At 42.3% G+C, this 17355-nt stretch overlaps 1 protein-coding gene and 1 long non-coding RNA gene across 2 annotated transcripts in view; both read left to right on the forward strand.

The window, feature by feature from the left end:
• The first annotated feature begins 537 nt into the window (after nt 1–537).
• Nucleotides 538–1736, forward strand: LOC123483508. The gene is made up of 3 exons (XR_006658284.1): nt 538–722; nt 818–960; nt 1661–1736. It is a non-coding gene; the product is annotated as an uncharacterized LOC123483508 (long non-coding RNA).
• Nucleotides 1737–12758: 11022 nt separating this feature from the next.
• LOC123481161 (C-type lectin domain family 12 member B-like) overlaps nt 12759–17355 on the forward strand; it is an 85589-nt gene continuing 80992 nt past the window's right edge. The window contains exon 1 of the mRNA XM_045213694.1: nt 12759–12957. Within this exon, the coding sequence (XP_045069629.1) occupies nt 12855–12957 (103 nt within the window). The 5' untranslated portion in view covers nt 12759–12854. The remainder of the gene's footprint in view (nt 12958–17355) is intronic.

Here is a 17355-nt window from a genome sequence, read left to right on the forward strand (position 1 = left end):
GACAACGCACAAGTGGCTTCGGGACAAGACTCTGAATGTCCTTGAGTGGCCGAGCGAGAGCTCGGACTTGAACCCGATTGAACATCTCTGGGTAAAACGTCTGAATAATTATGTAAATATGGTATTTCTGTTTTATTTTTTATTTTAAAAAACCTGTTTTTGCTTTGTCAATATGGGGTATTGTGTGTAGATTGATGAGGAAATAAACAACAATTTAATCCATTTTAGAAAAAGTCTGTAATGTAACAAAATGTGGAAAAAGTGAAGGGGTCTGAATACTTTCAGAGTGCACTGTATTAGTTCCAATCCTGGATGATACAGTAAAACACATTACCAAAGTTCTTACTTTAATAACTAGTGATTCAGTTCATGTTCAGTGGTGGAAGAGACCCTCTGGAGTTGCTGCAGTGTGTCTGGGGCTGCTGTGTGTTCTCCTACTGGCTGGGATCATAGGCCTGTCTGTCTACTGTAAGTTTAGTATGTTGTCAATGAGCCTTAAGTAGCCTACTTATTCATACTTAATCATTAATGGTGTGGTAGTTACATGTTTGATTAACTTTTCCCTTTTACTGATGGAGTCATTGGTCATCACGACTCAACAGAGAGAGACCAGCTACAGACCAGTTACAACAACCTGACTAAAGAGAGAGACCAGCTACAGACCAGTTACAACAACCTGACTAAAGAGAGAGACCAGCTACAGAACAGGATTATGTTCTATGGTGAGTGCAGTTCATTCATTTCATTTAGTACATAGAAGAGGTATTGTATGTTTGTAGACTTTTTAATGTCTGCTGTTCTGTTGTGTTTATCTCAGAGAAACCTTGTCTAGCTGGATGGTGGAAGTTTGGCACCAGCTGTTATTATCTCTCCTCCACGATGAACACATCTGGGGGCGGTCAGCGGCAGTGAAGAACAATGGGTGGAGAGTTGGTTGTTATAACCAGCAGAGAAGAACAGGTAATAGATAATACATTAGTAATACTCTAATACTACTGTTTTTTTATTATCATCTACTTCTCTGATTAGTATTCAACATGTGTGACCAACTGTATCACCAATGTTCACATCAATTTATACAATACATTTCCTGTCAGAAAATAAATGTTGCTTGAGATTATATCTATACCAATACTATAATATATTATACTACTACTATTATACTACTACTATTACACTATGACTATTATACTACTACTATTATACTACTACTATTATACTACTACTATTATACTACTACTATTATACTACTACTATTATACTACTACTATTATACTACTACTATTATACTACTACTATTATACTACTACTATTATACTACTACTATTACACTATGACTATTATACTACTACTATTATACTACTACTATTATACTACTACTATTATACTACTACTATTATACTACTACTATTATACTACTACTATTATACTACTACTATTATACTACTACTATTATACTACTACTTTTATGCTACTACTTTTATACTACTACTATTATACTACTACTATTATACTACTACTATTATACTACTACTATTATACTACTACTATTATAATACTACTATTATACTACTACTATTATGTATGTGATAGAAAATGTCAAAGTATTCTCTGGAGATTAAATAATGATAATTGTTTTTCTGCCAAAATGATATTATAGATATTTATCAATGGATTTAAGAAGAATGTCTGGATTGGTGCATTTAAAAAAGACGGAACTTGGCAGTGGGTTGACAACACATCATTTGCAACTACGTGAGTGAACATGTTCTGAAATACTTTTGCATGCTGTTTTTTCTGTTGTCATGATTACTTTTACGGTCCGATAATCTCATCCCCAGCCAGCTCTCTATGTCTCGCTGTGTCTCTCTCTCTGTGTCTCTCTCTCTGTGTCTCTGGCTCTGTCTCTCTCTCTCTCTCTGTCCCTCTCTCTGTCTCTCTCTCTGTCGCTCGCTCTCACTCGCTCTCTCATTCATTCTCTCTCTACTTAGTATTGGATGATTTTAAACTCTGATTCTCTTGTGGTTTATAGGTATTGGATGGAAGGGGAGCCTAACAACTTGAATGACAAGGTGGCTTGTGTTGAGATCTCACAGACAGCAACAGACCCATTGAAGAGTTGGAAGGATGGACCATGTGTTAAACAACACTGGGTCTGTGAGAAACCGATCACACAATAAGTATTGGTTATCCCTGTGATAGGATTAAGATGTTGTTTTCTCTCTCTCGCTCTCGCTCTCTCTCTCTCTCTCTCTCGCAGTTACTATGTTGATGGTTGGATACAGTGCTGAATGGTGAAGTGATGTTTCCACCTAGTGGTTAAAGTGAGAGATTAAACTCACCATAGAGGTGAAATAGTGGTTTTACAGACTTGCCTATGGGCTTTTTCTCAATTCATCCTTCCTCAATTCCTCCTCACATCCTCTCTCCTTGTTTCCTTCTCAAAAAGCATTGGATAATGTGGTCCAAGAGGCGGGACCTTGGACATTCTGCTCTAATAGGGTTGAGAAGTAGGAGAGGAATCGATGAAAGACTAATTTAGATAGAGCCTTAGTGTCAGAGAGAATGTCATTGTATGTGGTAGCGTTAAGATTTCCCTTCACTAGCCCGGACCAAAAAAAACAGCCCCAGACCCTTATTCCTCCTCCACCAAACTTTACAGTTGGCACTATGCATTGGGGCAGGTAGCATTCTCCTATCATCCGCCAAACCCAGATTCATCCGTCGGACTACCAGATGGTGAAGCATGATTCATCACTCCAGAGAATGCGTTTCCAATGCTCCATAGTCCAATGGCGGTGAGCTTTACACCACTCCAGCCTACGCTTGACATTGACCATAGTGATCTTAGGCTTGTGTGCGGCTGCTCGGCCATGAAAACCCTTTTCATGAAGCTTCCGACAAACAGTTATTGTGCTGACGTTGCTTCTAGAGGCAGTTTGGAACTCGGTAGTGAGTGTTGCAACTGAGGACAGACAATTTTTACGCGCTATGCGATTCGGCACTCGGCGGTCCTGTGAGCTTGCGTGGCCTACCACTTCACGGCTGAGCCGTTGTTGCTCCTAGACGTTTCCACTTCACAATAACAGCACTTAGAGTTGACCGGGGCAGCTCTAGCAGTGCAGAAATTTCACAAACTGACTTGTTGGAAAGGTGGCATCCTATGACAGTGCCACGTTAAAAGTCACTGAGCTCTTGAGTAAGGCCATTCTACTGCCAATGTTTGTCTATGGAGATTGCATGGCTGTGTGCTCGATTTTATACACCTTTCAGCAACGGGTGTGGCTGAAATATCAAAATCCACTAATTTGAAGGGGTGTCCACATACTTTTGTATATATAGTGTATGTTTAAAACAATGTGCACGGTGGGAAACAAACATGTTTCCATTTGAAGCTAAAGTGGGGGGAGTCACGTGGTGGCCAGTGATGTGTTGATTTGACAGTTTCTCATCTGTTAAAACGGTGTCACTTACGGTAAGGGACAGGAACAGACACAGGGCAGAGGTAACGATATCTAAAGAACCTGGGAAGACTTAACACAGACCTGTTAGACAGAAAACACAGTACGTTGTTGGAGATATCTGAGGCCATCGATGCTGAGCCAGATATAACCAAAAGGTTTGACAGAGGTGAGATGGAGGAGAGGATTGTGGATATCTACGTCGGTGCAGACACCCTGAGAGACGGTGAGACCAGCACCAAGAGAGAAGAGACAGCAGACACTGCTCCTAATAATGGACCAGGAGACCAGTACTCAGGAAACAGCCACACAGTCTCTCTCACATGCACACACACACAGAAATGTCCATGCACACACACGCACGCACAAGACAAAACACGTGCGCGTGCTACATGCACACATTGGCCTCAAAGAACTCAACTGCAGAGAGAGACCAGCTACAGACAAGATACATGTGGTTTAACATCACCATGACAACATAATGTAACACATAAAGCAGCCATCAGTGCACACAACTTCCTCCTTCATTCTCACACACGCCCCACTGTAGGTACTAGATTCAGTCTGCAGTGCAGAAGATCAGCTCTATAGTGGAATTGAAATTCAAAGGCAATGTTCCCACCTTTGAGGAGACTGCATTCACGGTAATCTCTGTATATGTCAGCTTAATTGAAAATTAACTTGAAATTTCAACAGATCTTCTGCTCTACTGATTGAATCTAGGTCTTACTGTCAGATTGAGCCACAGCAGAGGAAGAAGAAAATGAAGGTAATGATGGAGAGAGAGAACAAAAAGAGAAAAAAAGTACAGTTATGTTAAGATTTAGAGGACAGTATGTATGTAAACATATGGTAATCTGTCAAATGTTTGTATTCATAGTTTCTTAGCAACGTGACATGTAATTTGCCATGTAGTCTTATGATTCGTTTTTTTCTTCATTTTTTTCATGATCAATTAACAGCATCAATGTCTTTAATAAGAAGAAGAACAAATCCCCAGATGTAGTAATAAAGGGACAATGTCCTCTGAGTCTACCAGCTTCCTGATTTAATGTAATTGGATACTTTAAACAGTGTTAGACAGAGACAGAAGGCAGAAAAGTACTGAGAGGGCACACATGAACACACACACACACGCACACACACACACACACGAACACACACACACACACACACACACACACACACATACACACACACACACACACACACTCACACACAGTCGACCCAAATTAATAAACAAACAACACAGCATCAGCTTAGTTAATTTATTCAAATATGACTTGTGTTAGGGTTGACAAATCACTTACATTTCTAGGACAAAAACACAGAACAGAATGATCAAAGATGAAGAGGACGTTACACCAAACTGTCTGGTCTACAAGCCTTCATCACAAATTGGACCCTATTTCCCTTTGTAGTGCACTATATGGAGAATAGGGTGCCATTTTGGATGCACCCCAAGTCACCTTCTTATTGGTGGATGGAGCCTTGAAGCATCCTGCCACCATCTGTGGGCCACAGACAGAGAACAGAGACGGACCGGGTGGAGCCACATCAGATCAACTATTTATTCATATCGCCAAGATTTGCATTATTCATTCTTTAATAAATGGTTAATCATATTTCTACATGGTGTTTTCTTTCTGGACTACATTTTGTAATAGCTTTCCACTGGGCAAAAACTTGAATCAACATTGTTTCCATGTGATTTCAAACCCAAAAAATCACTGTGATGATGTTGAATCAACTTTTGGATTTGCTAAAAGTAATCAACGTAAGGGTATTTAATATTTTTTCACCCAACTCAACCAAATGTAAATTAAAACCAGACGTTGAACTGGCGTCTGTTAATAGGCCAAGAGTGTGCAAAGCTGTCATCAAGGCAAAGGGTGGCTATTTGAAGAATCTCAAATATTAAAAATATTTTGATTTGTTTAACACTTCTTTGGTTACTGCATGATTCCATATGTGTTATTTCATAGTTTTGATGTCTTCACGACTATTCTGTAATGTAAAAAATTTTAAAAATAAAGAAAAAGCCTTGAATGAGAAGGTGTTCTAAAACTTTTTTGGCTGGTAGTATATATATATTTATCTTTCTTAACAACAGACATTTCTGTTCAACCTCAAGAAGAGAGTCTGGATTGGTCTGACTGACTCTGTTAATGAGGGGACCTGGAAATGGGTGGACGGCAGACCACTGTCCACAGGGTGAGAGATGATAACTAATCTGTGTATAAGACTCCATTCAAAATGTTTCTATACATGTTATTGTTATTGATGATAGCAGTAAACAATGTTAACTTTAAGATGAAACATTCCTGTATATTATTTAGGATTGTAATGTTCTGTGATTTCTGACTGTTGTTAACCCTGTCATACTGGTATTAACCTTGATATCGAAATGTTTTTAGGTTACTGGTATTAACCATGATATCTGACTGCTTTTAACCCTGTAGGTACTGGTATTAACCATGACATCTGACGGTATTTAACCCTGTAGGTACTGGTATTAACCATGATATCTGATGGTTTTTAACCCTGTAGGTACTGGTATTAACCATGATATCTGATGGTTTTTAACCCTGTAGGTACTGGTATTAACCATGATATCTGACTGTATTTAACCCTGTAGGTACTGGTATTAACCATGATATCTGACTGTTTTTAACCCTGTAGGTCCTGGTATTAACCATGATATCTGACTGTTTTTAACCCTGTAGGTACTGGTATTAACCATGATGTCTAACGGTTTTTAACCCTGTAGGTATTGGTATTAAATGACATCTGACTGTTTTTAACCCTGTAGGTACTGGTATGACAAACAGCCTGATAATACAGGTCCTACTGGGGATGACAACTGTGCTGAGATATACAAAGATCAGCATCTTCTAAAGGCATGGAATGACATGTCATGTGACAGCAAACTCAACTGGATTTGTGAGAAAGTGGTTTAACATCACCATGACAACATACTGTAACACGTACAGTAGCCTACAGTGCACACAACTTCCTCCTTCTCTCTCTCTCTCTCTCTCTCTCTCTCTCTCTCTCTCTCTCTCTCTCTCTCTCTCTCTTTCTCTCTCTCTGTCACTCTCTCTCTCTCAAACCTACAAACCACTTATTGTTGTTTATTTGTTTGTAGTATCATATTAATACAAGTCCTACTTATTTCCTGCTTGTAGCTTCCTGTATACCAGTAGTTATGTTTCACACATCATCAGATACAACATGACGTTAATATATTTGACTTTTTGCACACTCTACATGCAGTGCATTTCATCAATTACAATTCAAATACATTCTTCTTACTTGCTACATATATTTACATGCACCCATTTAGGTCTGGTGCAAACATTCTCAACTCTACCAAACCACCATTACATACACTGTATATGAGTGTAGTAGAGATATCAAAGGGTATCAAAGGATGTTACTTAATCATTTTTGACAGTCAGTCTTTGTTGTCAAGTTACATATAAGCACAATATCAAATGCTCATATTTGACTGTTGTTCCCCTATATGGGTCCCAAAAGAGGGAAGTGAAGTGGTTAAACCAGCTGTCACTCAAAAACTCCTCAACCAATAAGGTTCATCAAGAGAGAGTAGAGTAAACTATCTAGGGAGTAAACAGAGGGTCCAAATCAGTAGAAAGGTGAAAGGAAGGGGGAGTTCTGGAAACTCTCTGAATTATCTTGGGGCTGTTACATATGATATTTAATATATGTTAACAGCTAGACTTTGTTCTCCACTTCCCCTCTATTATCTATATCTTCCTGGTATGATAGTGTCCTGTCCATCATCACAAATACCAAGTCCCATTCCCTGGGCAGGAGGACTGTGTTGAGATATACTCCGGACAAGATGACCATGTAGAGACATGGAATGATTTATATTGTGCAGCAGAAAATGGTTTAGCAATAAGCACTGTAACAATCTCTCACACTCACACAAGCACACAAGTACGTACACAAGTATGCAAACTTGTTCTATTTTTTGTATTAGCATAGCAACAACTACCCGTGTCATTTTGTTGATACTTCCCTAGAGTTAACACCTACAGCAGTCACACTGACAGAGAAACACAGATGACTCAGAGACAGAGATATCACTAGAAGCAGAGACTTTAACGTATAGAGGGCTTGCAGTTGACGTACGACACCTCCTGGTGGCCATGTGGGAAGACCACCACATTAATTCTAGAAGCAGAGACTTAATGTATAGTAGACCTATGTAGAAAGATAGACCCAGGCATTGTTAAAGATGTCAAAGGTCATCTATGCTGAGCCAGATATGAACAAGAAGGTCAAGTTTGACAGATGTGAGATGGAGGAGAGGATTATGGATATCTACGTCAGTGCAGACACCCTGAGAGACGGTGAGACCAGCACCAAGAGAGAAGAGACAGCAGACACTGCTCCTAATAATGGACCAGGAGACCAGTACTCAGGTAAAACACACACAGATGTATCTTAGCCTGATAGCGCAGGATCTCATTTTGATCACTCTTTTGATGCTGAGAATTTTCCTGAATAGCAGGAAATGCAAACGTTTAGTGTATTCAAGGTTTAGAAAGGTTCCTAAAGTTTGTAATTTTCACATTGAAATTTAAGACATGATTTGCCCTAAAGAAGAAGAAAAAAAGTCAATTAATTATAATTATCATAATAATTATCATTTCCTGTTGCTGCAGGACTATTTTCCAGTTATAGCAAACCTACTCAAATTGAGATCCTACATCTGTATATTTTGCAGTGTGTATGAGGCTGCTCTGTGTTTGATCATAGGCCTTTCTGTCAACTGTGAGTTTGTGTCATATGTTCATTGCTTGTCAACTAGTAGTAAGAAGTGCTGGTTGCTAGGCTTATTTACCTATTTATGTAAATAAGGTATTTTCATATGAAAATGTAATTAACTAACAAATAATGATCATTGTTGATGACCCACTCTTGATGATGGTATCTACATCTTACAGAGTGTGGCTTTAAAGCTGAAAAAACATAGGACTATGTCTATAATTGAGGAGGATGTTTGTACCACAGTGTCTGACTGTCTGGTTCTCTGTGTTTAGGTACTGGGGGGCAGGACAGCCTGATAATGGTGGTCAATTCTCTGGGCAGGAGGACTGTGGTGAGATATACTATGGACAAGATGACTCTGTAAAGACATGGAATGGTGACAATTATTTCAAAAAAATAATTGTTTAACAGTTGCCTACTATAACAATGTTCTCTCTCTCTCTAGTAGTTATTATGTTGATGGTTGGATACAGTACTGAATGGTTAAGTGATGATTCCACCTAGTGGTTAAAGAGAGAGATTAACTCACCATAGAGTTGAAATAGTGGTATTACAGACTTGCCAACAGGCTTTTTCTCAATTCATCTTTCCTTGGATCTTTCTCACGTCCTCTCTCCTCCCCTCCTTCTCAAAACACATTGGAGAATATAATCCTAGGGGAGGGACCTTGGACCTTATCCTCTAATAGGGTTGAGAAGGAGGAGAGGAGGAATGGAGATAGAAGGAGAGGAGAGGAAAAGAGAGGAGATAGGAGGAGAGGAGATATGAAGAGAGGAGATATGAGGAGAGGAGATAGGAGGAGAGGAGATAGGAGGAGAGGAGATATGAGGAGAGGAGATAGGATGAGATGAGATAGGAGGAGAGGAGATAGGAGGAAAGGAGATATGAGGAGAGGAGATAGAGGAGAGGAGATATGAGGAGAGGAGATATGAGGAGAGGAGATAGTAGGAGAGGAGATAGGAGGAGAGGAGATAGGAGGAGAGGAGATATGAGGAGAGGAGATAGGAGGAGAGGAGATAGGAGGAGAGGAGATAGGAGGAAAGGAGATATGAGGAGAGGAGATAGGAAGAGAGGAGATAGGAGGAAAGGTGATATGAGGAGAGGAGATAGGAGGAGAGGAGATAGGAGGAGAGGAGATAGGAGGAGATGAGATATGAGGAGAGGAGATAGGAGGAGAGGAGATAGAAGGAGAGGAGATGTGTGTGCTTGCGTGTGAGTGTATTGTTATCTAATCATTACACTATATCAGACTTTCACAACAAGGTCCAAATTCACTAAATTCCTCATCTGTTAGACATGTTTAAGGAACTTGCAAACCACATCCAAGATATTCTGTCCAATTTTAGCATTGTTTAGACTGTTTGTTTTTAATGCCTGTAACTTACAGTTGCATTAAGAAATTGTGCTTTTTACAATTGCTATATGTATCAATCCTTTCCAGAAAAAAGAATCATCAAAGATTCTGAAGAGAAGCATTTTTCTCTTTATAAAACCAACCTGACTAAAGAGAGAGACCAGCTACAGACCAGATACAACAACCTGACTAAAGAGAGAGACCAGCTACAGACCAGTTACAACAACCTGACTAAAGAGAGAGACCAGCTACAGACCAGCTACAACAACCTGACTAAAGAGAGAGACCAGCTACAGACCAGTTACAACAACCTGACTGAAGAGAGAGACCAGCTACAGACCAGTTACAACAACCTGACTAAAGAGAGAGACCAGCTACAGACCAGATACAACAACCTGACTAAAGAGAGAGACCAGCTACAGACCAGATACAACAACCTTACTAAAGAGAGAGACCAGCTACAGACCAGATACAACAACCTGACTAAAGAGAGAGACCAGCTACAGACCAGATACAACAACCTGACTAAAGAGAGAGACCAGCTACAGACCAGATACAACAACCTGACTGGTCAGAGAGACAGGCTTCATAATTTGCTTTCTGGTGAGTGAGCTGGTTTCCTCTAATATGAAGTCAATTTCTTAATTGAGATCTAGTCCAGTGAATCATGGAAAATAAAATATCTCATTAAAATCTCTCATCTCTCAAAACCTGGGGAGGAAGGGAGGGAGGGACGGACGGAGGGAGGGAGGGAGGGAGGGGGGAGGGGGAGGAGGAGGAAGAGAGAGAGAGAGAGAGAGAGAGAGAGAGAGAGAGAGAGAGAGAGAGAGAGAGAGAGAGAGAGAGAGAGAGAGAGAGAGAGAGAGAGAAAGAGAAAGAGAGAGAGAGAGACTACAGGGTTAAAAGCAGTCAGATATCATGGTTAATACCAGTACCTAAACGGTTAAAAACAGTCAGATATCACAGTTACAACATCTAAATAATATACAGACATTTTTCATCTTAAAGTTAACTTTGTTGACTGCTGCCATCAATGACAAAAATCTGCATAGAAAAAGTTTGAATGGAGCCTTCTTTACAGATTAGGTCTCATCTCTCACCCGGTGGTCAGTGCTGTTCCGTCCACCCATTTCCAGGTCCCCTCATTAACAGAGTCAGTCAGACCAATCCAGACTCCCTTTTTGAGATTGAAGAGAAACTCCTGTTGTTGAGAAAGATACATATTTATACAGTGAGTTACAAAAGTATTGGGACAGTGACACATTTATGTTTAGTTTTTGCCGCTGTACTCCAGCACTTTGAATTTGAAATAATAGAATGACTATGAGGTTAAGGTGTAGACTGTCAGCTTTCATTTTAGGGTATTTTCATACATATCGGGTGAACCGTTTAGAAATTACAGCACTTTATGTACACAATCCCCTATTTCAGGGGACCATAAGTATTGGGAGAAATTCACTTATATGTGTATTAAAGCAGTCAAAGCTTAGTACTTAGTCCCATATTCATAGCACGCAATGAATACATCAAGCTTGTGACTCTACAAACTCGTTGGATGCATTTCCTGTATGTTTTGGTTGTGTTTCTGATTATTATGTGCCCAATAGAAATTGATGGTAAATAATGTATTGTGCCATTTTGGAGTCACTTTTATTGTAAATAAGTATATAATGTGTTTCTAAACATTTCTACAATAATGTGGATGCTACCATGATTACAGATCGTGCTGAATGAATTGTGAATAATGATGAGTGAGAAAGTTAAAGATATACAAATGCACAAATACCTTGAACTGAAAGCTGTCAGTCTGCAGTTAAACCTCATAGTCATTGTATCATTTCAAATCCAAAGTGCCAGTTCTCTCTCTCTCTCTCTCTCTCTCTCTCTCTCTCTCTCTCTCTCTCTCTCTCTCTCTCTCTCTCTCTCTCTCTCTCTCTCTCTCTCTCTCTCTCTCTCTCTCTCTCTCTCTCTCTCTCTCTCTCTCTCTCTCTCTCTCTCTCTCTCTAACCCACATACACGCACCAGTGGACCCACTCACTCATGCATGTCTACACGTTTGTAGTTTCCTGTGTACCAGTCGTTATGTTTCACACATCATCAGAGTCAACATGAATTTAGTACATTTTTATGAAAAGTCATAGCAGAAAAAGCACAGAGACAGACACAGGGGCAATGACAGGACACAGAAACTGAGAATAGACTGTAAACACAAACAGTTGTTGGAGATGTCTGAGGCCATCTATGCTGACCGAGAAGGTCAAGTTTGACAGAGGTGAGGTGGAGGAGAGGATTGTGGATATCTACGTCGGTGCCGACCCCCTGAGAGACGGTGAGACCACTAGGATATTATTCTACAATGTGTTTTGAGAAGGAGGGGGGGAGAGAGGATGTGAGAATGATGAATTGAGAAAGAGCCCGTAGGCAAGTCTGTAATACCACTATTTCACCTCTATGGTGAGTTCATCTCTCACTTTAACCGCTAGGTGGAATCATCATTTAACCATTCAGCACTGTATCCAACCACCAGAGGAGATAGGAGGGAAGGAGACAGGAAGAGAGGAGATAGGAGAAGAGGAGATGGGAGGAGAGGAGATGGGAGGAGAGGAGATGGGAGGAGAGGAGATGGGAGGAGAGGAGATAGGAGGAGAGGAGATAGGAGGAGAGTAATCTAGGAAAGACTAATTGAGATAGAGCCTTAGTGTCAGAGAGACATAGAGGAGGAAGAAGAACATTAAGAGAATGAGGAAGAGAGAAACAATAAGACAAATAATAGTTGTGTTTAGATTTAGAGGAGAGGATGTAGACATACTGTACTCTGGAAAATGACTCTTCATTATTTTATTAGAAACATGTCATGTGATTTGACATAGGCTTATGCTAAGTAAAACAAAAAAAAGATGCTAATGAGCCATGACTCACAACCATCACTGTACAAGGGACAACTTGTAGGTGACCAATAGCAGCACAATGCACCATGCACCAGTGGACCCACTCACTCATGCATGTCTATCTACTGTTGTGTCTCTTCCTGGAGGTTGCTCTCTGCTCAAACCACTGGTTAATGTGTGAACTCCTCCCTAAATCTATAACACTGCACGTTCTCAGACAGAACAGACTGTTAAGCTACAGCAGCTGTTTAAGAGGATATACCACAGAATATACTGTCCGTTGTATTGTGTGCCGCTCCTTAAAGTACCAAAGTATATTTTAAGGGGGCAATTAGAATTAGCCTTTATATGGAGCAGTCTGAGGAGATTTATGCTAATGTTGACAGGAAGAGTTGTGGACAGGATACAGTGAACAGGAGCATAGATAAACAACCTGAATCTCAGAATACTGGTAAGTACACTGTAGTCACAGAGACACACACATCGAAAGAGTAAACCAATAGTTATTATTCTTCCAACTGCCACACAAACAATTTACCTTATGTTAATGTAATGAGGTTGGCCGATGCCCCATGTCCCAAGGCTTCAAAAGTCAACTGAGTAAAATAAACTGTAACGAACAGATTCTTAATATTTATAAACATAATACAATGTGTTTTCCAAATTAAGATTCCTTACTTCACAAGGGAAAGCTTTTGAAATGACATACTTGTGAAAATTGATACATACAATTCTAAATAGTACATCTCCTAAATGAAAGGTCGTTCCATTAAGATTAGAGGTTAAATATTCTGAAATTGTCGGGGCTCTGTAGGATGTATACTAACTGCAGAAACATTTATTTTCATGTTCATAAAGTCCTATGTAACTCACCACTGTGTATTTCCAACCTGGTCTCAAAGTATTTCGTTTTATTCTGTACGTAAAGCAAGACACTCCATTTAGTATGATATGTTACCTTTCATATGTTATGTATCAATGTGTGGATAACCATCATCCATTTTGTATGATATGTTACGAATTACAATTTGTATGATATGTTACGAATTTGCTAAACTTACAATATGTTATGAATTTGCTAAACATATGATATGTTATGAATTCTATTAACATTAGCTATCTGGCTAACGTTAGCAAGGCTAGGGGTTAGCTGTAAATGGCCACTATATTTCCTGTTGCAGTGAGAAGCTGTATCTTTAACAACCACAAGTCCCCCTCAACAAAAAGAGAGATGGGGGTGAGAAACCACCACTTTAAATGGGCAGCTATTTTTCCTCCTTTTAGAGATCATACAAAAGAGATTCTTCATACTTTGAGATCATATGGGGCGAATCCTATCTTCCACTTAAGTCAAATTTAGACTTAGTCATTCATTTATATCAATGGGAGACTAAGTGAATTTTGAATTAAATGGATACTTCAGGATTTTAGCAATGATGCCCTTTATCTACTTCCCCACAGTCAGATGAGCTTGTGGATAACATTTGTATGACTCTGTATCCAGTATGAAGGAAGTCAGAGGTGGTTTTATGAGCCATTGCTAACTAGAGTTGACTGGAGGTTTATGGCATGGAGGTCATTGCGCTAATTCTAGTTTCAATCACTATATCAGGTTTCTTTATTTTTTTATTTTTTGGACATAACAGACTGTAAAAACACGAGGAAATCAGATCCTATTAATTTACATTTTGGAAATATGTTCCCAAGTATTCCCAACTATAATAGAGAGACCCACACTAACGTAAACAAGGTGTGAGAATGTGATTTGAAGGAGTCAGGCACAGGAGGGTAAATCACAGAATACAGAGTTCATTCTGTAGTACACAGTTATGCTGGATAGCGTCAACAGTCCAGTGCGCAAAACAGGCGCACTGGAACAAATACAGACACACAGGGAAAATATACCCTGGCAATACAAAGAACAGGTAGCTCCACCGAGCTACCGTCTTCTCACATGAAACAATCACCCACAAGGACAAGGGGCAGAGGGAACACTTAAACACATACTAATGAGGGGAATATGAACCAGGTGTGTGTAATTGACAAGACAAGACAAACAGAATGATGAGATATGGAGGGGCAGTGGCTAGAAGGCCGGTGACGACGAACGCCGAAGCCTGCCCGAACAAGGAGGGGAGGCAGCTTCGGAGGAAGTTGTGACAGTACCCCCCCACCCAATTGACGCGTCCTCCTGGGGACGGCCAGGAGGACGCGGAGCAGGGCGAGCCGGATGGCAACAGGGAAGGATCGAGGATATCCCTCACTGGGACACAGCACCGTTCCTCCGGACCGTACCCCTCCCACTCCACAACGTACTGAAGGCCCCCCATCCGACGCCTCGAATCCAGGATGGAACGGACGGAGTACGCCGGGGCCCCCTCGATGTCCAGAGAAGACGGAGGGACATCCCGCACCTCAGACTCCTGGAGCGGACCAGCCACCACCGGCCTGAGTAGAGACACATGAAACGAGGGGATAATACGGTAATCAGAGGGGAGTAATAACCTATAGGTAACCTCATTGATTCTCCTCAGGACCTTGAACGGCCCCAGAAACCATGGGCTCAGCTTCCGGCAGGGCAGGCGGAGGGGCAGATTCCGGGTCGAGAGCCAGATCCGATCACCCGGTACGAAGACCGGGGCCTCACTGCGGTGGCGGTCAGCGTTGGCCTTCTGACGACGCACGGCACGTTGGAGGTGGACGTGGGCAGTGTCCCACGTCTCCTCCGCGCGCCGAAACCAGTCATCCACCGCAGGAGCCTCGGTCTGGCTCTGGTGCCACAGTGCCAGAACCAGTTGGTAACCTAAAATACATTGGAATGGCGTTAGGTTAGTGGAGGAGTGACGGACAGAGTTCTGGGCATATTCGGCCCATGGCAAGAACACCGACCACTCCCCCGGCCGGTCCTGGCAGTAGGATCGCAGGAACCTACCCACATCCTGATTTACCCGTTCCACCTACCCATTAGACTCGGGGTGGAAACAAGAGGTCAGGCTGACTGAGACCCCCAGACCTTGGATGTGAACTGGGGACCCAGGTCAGACACTATATCCTCTGGTACACCGTAGTGCCGGAAGAGGTGTGTAAACAGGGCCTCCGCAGTTTGCAGGGCCGTGGGGAGACAGGGCAGAGGAAGGAGGCGGCAGGCCTTGGAAAAAGCAGTCCACAATGACCAGGATGGTGGTGTTACCTTGGGAGAGGGGAAGATCGGTAAGGAAATCAATGCTCAGGTGAGACCATGGTCGTTGTGGAACTGGTAAAGTTTGTAACTTACCCGCTGGGAGGTGCCTAGGTGCCTTACTCTGGGTGCACACCGAGCAGGAGGAGACATACACCCTCACGTCCTTAGCCAAGGTAGGCCACCAGTACTTTCCGGTCAGGCAGAGCACTGTACGACCGATACCTGGGTAACCAGAGGAGGGTGACGTGTGTGCCCAGTAGATCAGATGGTCACGGATAAGAGCAGGCACGTACTGCAGCCCAGCTGGACACTGAGGTGGAGATGGCTCTGTGCGTAATGCCTGCTCTATATCCACGTCCATTGCCCATACTACCGGCGCCACAATGCAGAAGGCTGGGTGTATGGGGGTGTTGTCTAAAATGAAAAATAAAAAATATAAAAATTGTCTCTGGGCCTCTCCTCTGTGTCATACAGCCATGACAATGCATCTGCCTTCACGTTCTTCTTACCAGGTAGTATGGTAGTACTGATAGTTTGAAATCAAACCGGGTGAAGATTAGGGCCCACCTGGCCTGGCGAGGATTCACCCTCCTCGCTGCCCGGATGTACTCCAGGTTACAGTGGTCGTCCAGACGAGGAAAGGGTGTTTCGCCCCTTCGAGCTAATGACTCCACATGGTCAGGGCTCGGACAACAGCGTCGTAGTTCTGCTCCGCCGGGCTGAGATTCTTAGAGAAGAAGGCACAGGGGCGGAGCTTGGGTGGCTTGCCCGAGCGTAGAGACAGGACAGCGCCTATCCCTACCTCGGACGCATCCACCTCCACTACGAACGGTAGTGATGGATCAGGGTGGGCCAGTACAGAGACTGACATGAACAGACCCCTCAGGTTACTGAAAGCCCTGTCAGCCTCAGCAGACCAGCGGAGCCGGGATGGCCCACCCTTCAACAGAGAGGTAATGGGAGCTGCGACCTTGCCAAAGCCCCGGATAAACCTCAGATAGTAGTTGGCGAAGCCCAGAAAGCGCTGCACCTCCTTAACCGTGGTTGGAGTCGGCCAATTGTGCACGGCTGAAATGCAATCTCCCTCCATCTCCACACCTGAGGTGGTAATGCGGTATCCGAGGAAGGAGACGGACTGCTGGAAAAACAGACACTTTTCTGCCTTGGCATGAAGGTCATTTTCCAACAGTCGGGCCAGCACTTTGCGAACCAGGGACACATGCTCAGCCCGCGCAGCGGAATACACCAGAATGTAATCGATGTAGACCACTACACCGCGACCAAGCATGTCCCGAAACACCTCGTTCACAAAGGACTGGAAGACGGATGGAGCATTCATCAAACCGTAGGGCATCACCAGGTATTCACAATGCCCCGTGGTGGTGCAGAATGCTGTCTTCCAATCATCTCCCTCTCGAACACGCACCAGGTTGTACGCACTCCTGAGATCTAATTTGGTGAAAAAGCGCGCCCCATGCATTGACTCGATCACTGAAGGAATGAGGGGGAGAGGATAACTAAATCGTATCGTCTCCTTATTCAGTGGTCGATAATCAATGCAAGGGCGCAGACCGCCATCTTTCTTCTTCACAAAGAAGAAACTCGATGAGGCGGGTAAAGTAGAGGGACGTATATACCCCTGGCACAGGGACTCGGTGACGTATGTCT

The sequence above is a fragment of the Coregonus clupeaformis genome, unplaced genomic scaffold, assembly GCF_020615455.1.
Source record: "Coregonus clupeaformis isolate EN_2021a unplaced genomic scaffold, ASM2061545v1 scaf0139, whole genome shotgun sequence".
In the NCBI taxonomy this organism is placed as follows: domain Eukaryota; kingdom Metazoa; phylum Chordata; class Actinopteri; order Salmoniformes; family Salmonidae; genus Coregonus; species Coregonus clupeaformis.